Genomic DNA, 12,078 nt, shown 5'->3' with positions numbered 1-12,078 from the left:
CAGTGGACTTTACTCAGAGTAGGGTGACCTACTCTTCCCAGTTTTAGCACCAAAAGTCCTGAGCTCTGGGATATTCCTGAGTACTGGGAAAACTGGGACAGTTGGTCAACTTACTCAGACATGTGGCTTGAATTCCGCCTCTGCCACTCTTCACTCTGGAACTTGGAGCAAATCGTTCATCCCCTCTGAGCCTCATCTCTAAAACTGGTATTCATAATCTACCTGCTGGCACGTTTTGAGAGTTTTAGGAGATACTGTATGTGAACATGTGTACACTACACAAGAGAAATGTGTTAATAATACATTACAGGATCTGTGGAGTTTATAATGCTCAGCCCCTAGGACCTTGCTTCTTCTTTGACAGGAGGTCAAGAAGCCCCTTCCCTGCCCACCATCTCTGCTGGGTAGGAGGGGGTTGGTGGTGGCAAGATGTAGGTGATCTCCAGGACATCATCCTGATGATACTCAGGCTCTGGGTAGCCTCACAACCTCCAGGACACCACACTCTTTCACATCCCCATCCCCACTCACAAGCTCAGCCTGCCATTGGCCCTGGTTTCTGGGTCCCCATGGGCTTGGTTTTGAAGTCCAGATGGAAGAGGCTGAGCATGACTGGGCTCTGGGGAAAGAGGCGTGAGCTAAGGGGGCGAAGTGAGAAACAGGGCTTCCTTAACCGGTAGGCACCATTCCCGGGGTCCGTGATATTTTTAGGGGCCCACAAAAAATGTTTTAAACTCTTCTAAAATAAGAAAAAATATACATAACCCAGCTTGAATTATATTCATTTTTATACCAATGCAGACATACAATGTAATTTTTAATATTCTTTATGTGAAAAGGGGCCCACAAAGGCAAAAGGGAGTAGAGTCTACAAAAGACGTAATTTGACCCTAGTGGGAAGGGAGCATCTCCAGCCACGCAGTTTCTGGGATTCCTTTGGCTAATTTGGTTCTTTATATGGGGTTCTGTTTATGTGGGGGCCCGTCTTATGTCATTATTCCATGGACAGCCTCTCTTGGATAAGAGTTACTCTATTTCCAGCAACACTTTTAGAGAGAGGTTGGGGCTTGGTTTATCAATAAATTAATGATGCTTCCTCTAGCTAGCTAGCTATCTCATCATCATGTATTTATTTTTACAGAGACTTAGAAAGTCAACACAGTAAGCTTGACCAGGTCTACCATTACTTCTCTCCATAAACTATGGTTGGTAATCATGTTCTCTCAGAAAACACATGTCCCAACTGCATAATTGATATAAAATATCTCTGTCCATGATGCTTGGTGGGTTGAGTAATTCCATTTAACCTACCTAATTCATTCATTAAGAAGTGTTAAAAAATTACCTGAGATAAAACTAATGTGGTCTTTAGTAGCTTCTATCTGTGAAACTTTTACAAAAATATTCATCGGCAACTTTTCCCTTTATCATTGGTTTTTGAACCGTGAAACTGTTCTGAAGATATGCTCCCCCCAAATTCTCTGAGATCCCTCGGGACTGCACTGGGGTAAGACAATATCATAGGCAGAATGAAACCCCTATTCGTACCTTACCCCCTTTTTATTAGTAATATCACATAAGATTTTATTCAAACAATAGGTTCTTTGGCAAAATAACATTTATAAACTATTCTCCATTACTGGAAGTCATGATTCTTTTTTCATGATAATATTGTTGAACATGGACATACCTAAAACAAGACGTGTGTGTGTGTGCACCAAAGCAGTTAAAGGAAACAATAATTTATATCTTAAGGACTAGAACTTTGAATGTGACATTTTTACTTCACTTATCCTATTCAATAACTGACTCTGAGTATTACTATTTAGAAAAGTCCTAAAACCTTTGACATCCTCTGAGTCCTCCTCTGGTTGGAGAATCACAGAAACATTATATATTGGACATTAAGATAAAGTCTCCTATCAAGTTTTTCAATTGACAAGGGGTGGAGGGAGGGAGGACTTTGCAATTCTAACTCCTGAAAGATCTATTTAAAAACTAGATTAGTTGGCTCTAACTACTTCAATATAGATAATTCAACCTCATAAATATCCCTTTGGATAAGAACCTGACAAGCAAACCCACTTGTAAGTTAGGGGAAGATGTGTGTGCTTGCACCTGGAGCCAGAGGGTTTTTTTTATTTTAAAAGAAAAGCTTTCCCAGGGATTATTTCCACAAATGTACATTTCCTCTTCATAATCTTATTAGTTAAGCATCAAGTATTGTTTAATGAGCACCTGTATTGGATCATAGATTCCATATCCATCTTGAAAACTCAAATTTTGAGTTGCTTCTTACTCTAAGCATTATCATCCATCTGTGATCTGTTCTTGGTTTGTTTGGCATCTCTGTTACTGAAGAACTTGAATCAGAGCCCAGAGTTACAATGTTTTTTCTTACCGGCCTTTCCTCAAACCCAGAGTCTCTCAGCCTCGGCACTAATGACATTTGGAGACAAATACACACACATATATATATATATGTATTTGTCTGTGCTGTCCTCATGGTAGGATGTTTGGCAGCATCCCTGGCCTCTACCCACTAGGTACCAATAGCACTTCCCTCCCCCACCTTGTGAGAACCACAGATATTCCGGGCACTCATAAATCTCCCCAAGGGAGGGAAGAAAAATTACTCCCTGTTGAGAGCCTCTGCTCTAATCCGTGAGGATCCCAAGACCCTGCGAAGACCACCATAAATTTCTGGCCACCACTAGACATGGCTCTGAAAGGAACCTTAGACGTATGTGATTCAACCGAGTCAACAAATCTACATGCACATTAGAATCACCTTAGATATTTACAAGTGACTGACTGGGCTTTAGTGTATTTTTAAAAGCCCCCCAGGGGATTCTGATTTGTGGATAGGGTAGACATTCTCTGAACTAAGTGTCCTTAGCAGCCTTAATGTCTCTAAAAACTCAAAAGAGCAAACACTTCATTGCAAAAAGGAAATAGCCAAGAAATATCTTCAAAGCAAGAAAAAAAATTCCCCATGTCTATAGACTGTGGAACACAGGCCTATCTGGGACACTTGACATTTGTGTTTTGTTAGTCTGTTATCATCATGAAGCAGATAGGATGCTGGGTGCTTCTGAGAATGCTAGGCTTTTCGACAGTTTGACCGACGGTGCATTACTTGCAGAGCAACTGCCCATAGCTCCCAGGTGGTTTGGTCCAAAGTCCTGCCATTTGTAACTCACAGAGACTCTTCTGACCAAGGTGACATCAGTTCAAGAACTTCCCGAGAGGAAATTCCCTGAATGGAATGTTTGGAGTTGGCAGGGAAGGAAGATCAAGACTTAGCAAGATGAACGGTAGGCTAGGAAGGGAGCCTCTGAACATTTTTGGCAGATGAAAAATATGAACAAGTTACTACCTCTTTCCTTCATCACCGCTTTAGTAACAGTGGGACTAAAACCAGACCACAAGGGTCCTTTTATGTGGGGATCCAGGAGCCTTGTGTCCAACACCCTCACAGGCAGCAGCCAATCCCACTGTGTGGCCAGCCACGAAGGGCTAAGATTCTTGGCTAGATAAGGGTCTTCTGAAAGGATGCATTAGCCAATGATGAACTTTCTACATGACCTTGAGCAACTCACTTAACTTCCCCGCGATTCTGGTTTTCCTCATCTGAAAAATGGGCAGCATGACATTCACCTCAGAGAGTTATTATTAGGATTAAATTAGTTATTTGTGAGAGTTCTTTAGGAATTGTAGAGCCAAATAAAGTATTATTATCTCTCAGGGCATTCCATCCTCAGAATTCTGCTAGAGCAGGGCCCAATAACTCTCTCTTTTGGCTTCTAAAGTACGTGTAGAATAATGGATAAGTGCAGCCGTCGACTTAACTTGACAAATGTCTGTTCTCAAGTGGACAATTAGGAAAATACATTTGAGCTAAAAATACAGAGTGATGTATTTTTCATGACTGAGGTTATGGATGTATTTTAAGTCATCATATACTAAAGACCAGGAAATTAATTGGTGCCCTCTTAAAGGCAGACGAGCAAGACATTAATCTGATAAATTATTTCTGTTAAAAAATTCCATTTGGTTTCTTGTGCCCTGAGTTTTCCGAGTGCCACAGTGTCTTTCTTTGTGTTTTCCACCTACAGCCTACTGCTCCCTACATCCCTTGGTTTGTAGAATATCAGTATTTATACATATGCCACATATATATAAACTACAGAGTTAACCCATTAGTTCCCAGTTCATGGGTATATTAACTGAAACCATAATTTTGTTTTTTAATTTAGATTTGGGTTGGTACTCAGAATGTAATCTTTGCAGATACTGAAAATAAGAACTCTGTGGCAGCTGAGACCATTCAATTAATTCCATGGTCCAAGTTCTGAGCTATTGGTGCTCATTCTATTAGAAGGACTTCCATCAAAGGAGGAAGTAAAGAGGGCAAGAGGGAAGACTATGGATCATCAGCGCTATTCTAGGGGGAAACTGGCGGCGAGAAGAGGTCAGTGGTTTCAAACCTTCAAGCCGATGCCTTTCCATTTAGGTGTCCCACACAGCTAGCAGAACAAATTGGGTGGATTCCACCTCAGGCTTGTGAAAACACAGGACCATCCTTCTTGAAGAGAATACCAGCTCAACCCATTGCAAGCAAAGAACTGAACACATCACTACATTATAACGCTAAGTTCGTATTTCTCTGGATTGTCCTCGGGTTGTTCTGCCTCGAAGACTTGGTCAGGGTCTGGGTGGTGGATTTCGATGAGGAGAACGTACATGAGGCCTCCAAAGGCAGCACCAACCAAAGGGCCTACGACAGGAATCCACCAGAAGTTATTTCCAGCTCTGAAACCAAACAAGAAATAAGTGACACATGATTTGCCTTCCTCCTGGTACTACTGTCGAGTCATTCACCAGCCAGCTAGTCTTTCTCAGGCGCCCGGCTCCCTTGTTAACTCAACCAGAACCTAGACAGGGTCATTCACTGCAGCAGGCAGTCAGCGCCTAGATTTTCCATTTAGTCCTGACTTCAGGTGGTGTGTCCCATGGTCCTATTAACTAGTACCTGTGAAAGAACAGATCCTATTTCTTTTCCTTTCAGAAACCATGGTCCCAGAAACCACGGCCAAGACTCAGGGCACTAGGGAAAGTTGAGGTCAGGTGTTTGGAAATTGCTTCTCCCTTCCATGGAGGCTTAAGGAGGATAAATGGAAAGGAGGGCCTCAGGTTGTGGATAATTTCTGGACTTCATTGGTCTACGATGACAATCAGAAAATAAACAATCAAGAAATGTTTGTCAATGAATGAATGGATTTAAGTAATCAAAGGTGGGTGTGTGGATTCTCTCTTAAATCAGAACTTATTTCTTTGAGACCACAGTTAAAACTACTCTCTGATAAGCCTTTCATGGTATGATTCTGATTCCCTCCCCCCCCTCTAGAAACCCCCAATGCTAGTGTGAGCCCTGAAAGGGGTCATGCCTGAGGAAGGGAAATAGCTCTGAGAAGCGTAGCCATCATTTCTGTAGCGGGGAAATCCATTGAAATAAATCATGCTCAGAGACAGCATGGTATACACTATAGTGTTGAAGAATATTCACATTTGAGATAGGACTTTTTTTTTTTTCCTTTTGGCATGTGCAGGCTCTGGGAATCAAACTCGGGTCTCCGGAATGACAGGTGAGAAATCTAACACGAAGTTACCCTTGCACCGCTGGTAAGACTATTTTTTAAAGCAGGGAAATGATGGACACAAAATCAGGATAAAGCCAGAGAACAGGGGCGTCGAACTCGGGCCACACAGGAGCACACAGACAGATGCGAGTTGTCAGTGTTCAGACTGGGAGGGAGGATTCATGGCTGTTTGTTTTTGTTTTTTTTAACTTGTCTCTTTCTTTCTATTTATTTATTGCAATAAACAATAAATCGACTTTGCTTTCTTTTTTGTGAAAAATAACATATATACAAAAAAGCAATAAATTTCAAAGCACATCGTAACAACTTGTTGTAGAGTAGATTTCAGAGTTTGGTATGGGTTACAATTCCACAATTTTTAGGTTTTTATTTCTAGCTGCTCTAAGATACTGGGGATTAAAACAAATATCAATAAAATGATTCATCAATCATACTCATTTGTTAAACTCTGCCTTCTCTATATAACTCCACCATCACCTTTGAGCTTTCCCCCACTTCTTTAGGGGTATCCCCCACTCTAACTTTTCCATGTTGGATGGGGCTGTGGATAATATGGGATGGGGGGCAGAACTAGCTGATGTTCCGGAGAGCCTGGCCCCTGTACATTTAGGACTTAGCTGGTCGACTAGTAAGGAGAATAAAGGAAGTACACAAAAAACAGAAGCCCTAACGTAGATTTCATGACACCCACTTCTAATCTCAGGACTGTTTAAATAAAGGCTTTGGGAGAATCATCTCCCCCTCTGAGCCTCAGTCCGTCATCCGTCATCCGCAGGGTCCCTTCTGTCTGGATCACCCTAACGCTCCTGCGAATCCTCGATCACGGAGGCGGGTAGGACGGAAGAGCACGGAAGCTGAACACAGCGGCCACCGGAGGGCACTCTGCCTGCACGATAGAGGGGAAGCCGCAGCTCTGCTCTCACAGCACTCTTTCCCAGGCCCCCAAATGCAGGTGGACTTTTCCGAGAGGTCGGTAAAGAGTGGCTTTAAAGAGAACCAGTCGCCTTGTCTGGGGGCAAGCATACGAAGCTAGTTTAAGCTACCTTGTTAGGTCTATCAGTTCCTTCTTCCATTACTATTTTATAGCAAATCTCTCGCTGTTATTTAACAGATATCTGGCAGGATAGATGCTCTCCTCTCTCTGGCTGAACTTCCTTCTTTTTATCAGAGCTGAACACATTGCACTTTGATTGCAGGTCACAGATGAGGGGCTCAGGTATGGTTGCCTGCCTGGGACCATTCTCACAAGCACACAGGGCGGTGGATATTTGTCCACGATTTGGGGGAAGTCAGGATAATCTCCATGCCAGTTGTCTAAAGTACCATTTTTAGGAATTCATTTCTTTGTATAAACTATTTTCAAAAATAAATATTACACCTGAGATTCCTCAATCATTAGGTAATTAACACTTTAGTGTAAATTAAAGGAGAGAACGTTGATAGGAAACATCCTAATATTTAAGGGAAAGTCAAGAGTCAGCCAGGCTCTGTGGACTCCTTCCCCCCCCCGCCCCGCCCCTCCACCTCTTGGAATGCCATCCTCCATTCATCCTTCTCTGCCTGCCACACGGGGGCGCACGAGGACCTGAGACAGGGCAGTCTTGGTTTCCTCTGAGACCTTGTGTGTGGATCCAAGCTAGGGTATCTAATGATGGGCTTGAATATAGAACCCCGAAAGGATAGGGCATTCTAGGGACAGTTTAGGGACCTAACCCCCCTCAAAGTTTTGGCTTTTGTGTGTGTGAGAACCTTCAAGTGAGGATTTCCTGCCAGCCTAACTCTGTTTTCCAGTCCTCTACTCTTTCCTCTTTCAATTTATACTATATAGTGATGTCACATTAATTTTGCCAAAGTGACCCTGTAAACATATCAAAATTCTGCTCCAAATGCTTTGCTGCTCCCTACAACCTACAGAATAAAAACCCAAACTTTTCATTCAGGGAGTCCAGGTCCTCCATGGTCTGAAAACTGCCCTTTTCAACCTTCTACTGCACTCTCCCAGCACGAGGAGACGACTTGTATTTTAACAATCTGTCTCGTGCATTAACTCCTCTCTGCCTGAGATATCGCTTTCCTCATTTAAGCATGTCCAAATGCTGCAGAATGCTCCCATTTCCACGGCCATAGCTCCCAGAGATGGAGCTGGTTCCACCTTCTCTCAGCAAACTGGAGCTCATTAAGCAAACCTCTTAGAGGCACTTGACAGCTTAGCATTGCATAAGAGCCTGTATCACTCCCTCTTAAATAAAACACCAATAAACTAGTGAAGGGCAGCAGCCGGGTCTATATCAGCTTTAGCATGGGACCTTGAACAGAAGATAAGGTACCTAAAATGCATAAATGAACGCATAAAAGGAAATGACTCTGATGATAATGGGGGCATAGATGTCAGAGTTTAACATTAGGTGATCCCAGCATTCCCTTACGGATATGGGTTCTCCTACAAAGTAAAGGCAGAGTCTCTACTGTTTTGGAATCACCTTCACTCTTAAATCTCTGGCTGAATCACGCAGTTGGCTTCAGAAGGAGACCAGCACATTTTAGGCATCTTGTTGTGGGATCTGTATGATGCTGATAAAGGCGATTGGGAAGGTGGCCTTCTAGAGCTAGACTCTCAGAGAGAGGATTAAAGGAGGTCCACGGGCTAGTTCTGGGTTCTGGCAATAAGGGAACCTTTGGGACGTATGTTTTTTGTTTTTGCAGTGATTTTTTTTTTTTATTAGAAGAATTGCGGGTTTACGGAATGGTCATGCATAAAATATGGGCTTCCTATACACCACCCCACCACCAGCACTTGCACTGGGGGTCATATGTGGTGTTTTTGTTTTTGTTTTTGTTTTGCAAGGACAGGCTCCAGGAATCGAATCCAGGTCTCTGGCATGGCAGGCGAGAATTCTGCCACTGAGCTACCATTGCACTGCCCGGGACATATGTTTTTGATGCTCCATTGGAAGAGAGCCTACTTCGTTTGGGACATTTTATTCATCCTCTCCAGGTTCTAATGATGATCATTCTAGAACACTGTATCTCAATCTCAGCACTATTGGCATTTTGGGCCCAATACTTTTTGTTGTTGGGGTCTCTATGCACTAGACGCCAGAGGCACCACCATCCAGTTAAGTCTCCAGACATTGCCAAATGTACCTTGTGGGACAAAATCACCTCTGATTGAGACCCAGTGCTCTAGAAAATTCACTGAATTGTTAATTCTTGATGCTAGGGAATGCTGCTTAACTCTTTTTGTATTCCTCAGCTCCTAGGACAAGCCTGACACACAGCATTTATTCATTGTTTTATTCAATAACTTCTACTTAAGTCCTTTCTATGTGCCAGGCACTGTTCTAGGTACCGTGTGGCTACAGCAGTGAACAAGCTGGCAAGGTCCCAATCCTCAACATGCTTACACTCGAGGAGGATGTTTGTTGTAGTTATCTGAATGGTAAAAAAGAATCTAAATTATCATTTAAATAAAGTTATTATGGGCATATGACGAGATGTACAGGGCAGCATTTAGGAATATTCAAGTCCTTTGTTCTCACAGCAAGCATAAAGCTAAAATTTGCTGGCAAGCATTTTTCCCCCTTCCCTTTTTTCATATTAGAGCCCTCTTTCCTGACAAACCAAGATGAGTTCCTTTCCCATAGAGAGCCATAAGTTAGTAGAAACCAGCCATCCTTCCTCTCTCATTCTGTCTCATTTTTTCACATGGGCAGGCTCCGGGAATCAAACCCGGGTCTCCAGCATGGCAAGTGAGAACTCTGCCACTGAGCCACCATTGCACTTCCTGGGCAACTTTGATTTATTGGGAAAAAGTGAACAGGAGTTAGTGGGGAAAATTTGTCCTGGGAAATTCAGGCCAATAGTTTGCATATTTCTTCAGTACATTTGGAGGGAGAAAGCACGGGGTCTTGTTGTTTATGTTTGTTCTGTCAGGAATTTCTTACTACTCCCTCAGCCAACTCAGCTCTCCTGTCTTCAGCGATTCCCTTCCAGACTTCCTCATGCAGAGCGAGTCACTCCCTTACCTGTGCTCCCTCAGCTCTTTGTTTAGGGGTTGCCAGAAGACTTAATACATTGTTCAAAGCTAGGGTCTCATTTGATTTGCGATTTTCTGCAGCCTAGTATTGGGTAAACATCTGTTGAATGAATGGATGAATGAAGCATAGGTAGCATGATTCAATGAAAAGAGCCTTGTTGTAGTATCAGAAGATGTAAATTACAGTCCCAACTTTGTCATGAAGTCAATGTGTAGACAAGTTACACAACCAAAATATTCCCAGAAAGCCACAGACCAATGGAAGGATTATTATTATTAGGACAGGCTGATTTCTATTAACCTGAAACCAGCCATCTCTCCTCTCTCGTTCTGAAAATCTCCCAGGACAAACTTTCCCCACTAACTCTTACATACATCACGCACAGACGCAGACACACACACCACAAAACACAAGTGAAATTTCCATACTTATGACCGTAGTATGTACTTAATCCTCCCTCCCCCCACCACAGGTGGACGCTGCTGGATGCCCTAAATTGAAGCACGCCCCTCCCCCACAATGAGGCACAGCACGAATCTTTCTCTCCCTTTCTCGCCATTTTTACTTACGTGAAGACCCCAAAGCCCCATCCTGCCAAAGCGGTGAATAGTCTGGGACCCAGGTCTCGAGCTGGATTCATGGCACAACCGCTGTTCAGTCCCAAAGACGATGAAATGACAACAATCATGAGACCGATGACAATGGGCTCTAGACCTTTGGGGACTCCCAAGTTTTTGGAGTCAAAAATGGCGAAGACAATTATGAGGAGGAACATGGTGGCCACTACCTGGAGAGGGAGAAAACATCAAGTTAGCTTAAATACTGCCTACTTGTTCTCCTCAAAAAATCACCCCTATTGTTAAAACAAATCTAATAACTCACAAATACTGAATGAGTGCACCATGCCAGGTTTCTGTCCCTGTGACAGCAATCGGCAAAGTAGGTGCTGAGTTCATTTCCAAGGTCACAACTTAGTTAGCGGAAGCAGAGAATTGGAATCCTCAGACTCTTATCTTAACTAGTACACTATGTGCGAAGCTACTACCCAGCTAAATAGAAAGGCAAGTTGCAAGCTGGAAAGATGAATGAAGGACTTGTTCAAAATTGGTGAGAAAAATAATGAGAGGTCAGTAGATAAATGGGCAAATGAAATGAACAGGGAATTCATAAAAAAAAAAACAGGAAACAAGTGTGAAAAGCTCACTAGTCATGAAAGAAATACAAACAATATGAAATGTTACGAAAAAGATACCAGTTATTTCAGGCTTTTCTAGGGGAATAAAACAGGTACAATATTTTTGAAAGGGGATGTAGCAATATACACTCTTTTAAAAACCCTAAAAATATTCATACACTTTGACTCTGTTGGGTATTTGAGAACTAGACCTTGGAAATAATATAAAACATGGACAAATCATACAACAGAAATGTCTCCTTAAGCATTATTTGTAGTACTGAAAAACTGGAAGCCATCTAATTATTGGTCAATAGGGAGAAAGCTAATCAGATTATGGAGCATCCATTTTATACTGTATTATACAGCCCTTGAAAACAATCAATATAATATTTATGTAGTAACACTAAAAATGTTTTGATATTAAATTATATGTAAAATTATATGTCCATTGTTTTATATTTAAAAGCATACATAAAAGAAAACTGTAAGAGAATATACAAAAAGCGACAACATATTCTGGAGTGGTAGGTTAAAGACTTTTTTCCTCCATTCTCTATTTTCTAAGCTTTCTAAACAATTTGACTTTAATAGCTACTATTTACTGAACACTTATTATGTGCTTTGTCTCACTGAAACTTCATAATAATCATAATATCCTATTAATAGTCCCAATTTACAGATGAAGGAAAAAGAGACAGGATGAGAACCAGGCAACTGATTTTAGAGTTTTAGCTATCCACCATTTTATCAAATTCCAAAAATAATAACATTAAAAGAATTTGGATTCAAAGAGACATGTTCTCCAAAGAGTGCCCTTCTCACAAAAGCCTTTCTAGACTCTCCCAAACAGAACAGAAGCTGTTCCCTCTGGGCTCTGTTGCATTCGGATCTTACCTCTATCACAGTCCTCAGGATCCTATAAGTGAATGATCTGTTTTACTTGTCTGATTGAGTGCCAGACTCTGAATTCCTCAATAAATATTTATGGCCCAACAAATTACTGTATATTATTTAAATTATTAAATATGCCTGAACAATATCTAAAGCTAGTACAATTTAGTAATCTTGAGATAGGGTGATCCAGAAATTTGGTCATAGTGGCCAAGAGTTCTGTCCACTGATGGATAATTCGCATTTTTCTAATCTGTTCCCCAAGCCCAAGGAATTCAGAGAGGCTTCAGGTTTTCTTAATGGTTGGAGC

The 12,078-nt window shown here is 41.8% G+C and overlaps 1 protein-coding gene across 1 annotated transcript in view; it reads right to left on the bottom strand.

Moving 5' to 3' along the window:
* Positions 1–770: 770 nt before the first annotated feature.
* Positions 771–12,078, bottom strand: part of AQP9 (aquaporin 9) — a 48,223-nt gene continuing 36,915 nt past the window's right edge. Inside the window, exons 5-6 of the mRNA XM_077128029.1 lie at positions 10,270–10,487; positions 771–4,815 (exon numbers count right to left, since the gene is read on the bottom strand). Coding sequence (XP_076984144.1) covers positions 4,641–4,815; positions 10,270–10,487 — 393 coding nt within the window. The 3' untranslated portion in view covers positions 771–4,640. The remainder of the gene's footprint in view (positions 4,816–10,269; positions 10,488–12,078) is intronic.

This window comes from Tamandua tetradactyla, chromosome 14 (genome assembly GCF_023851605.1).
Source record: "Tamandua tetradactyla isolate mTamTet1 chromosome 14, mTamTet1.pri, whole genome shotgun sequence".
NCBI classification, from domain to species: Eukaryota; Metazoa; Chordata; class Mammalia; order Pilosa; family Myrmecophagidae; genus Tamandua; species Tamandua tetradactyla.
This window is presented reverse-complemented; position numbering and strand designations above follow the sequence as displayed.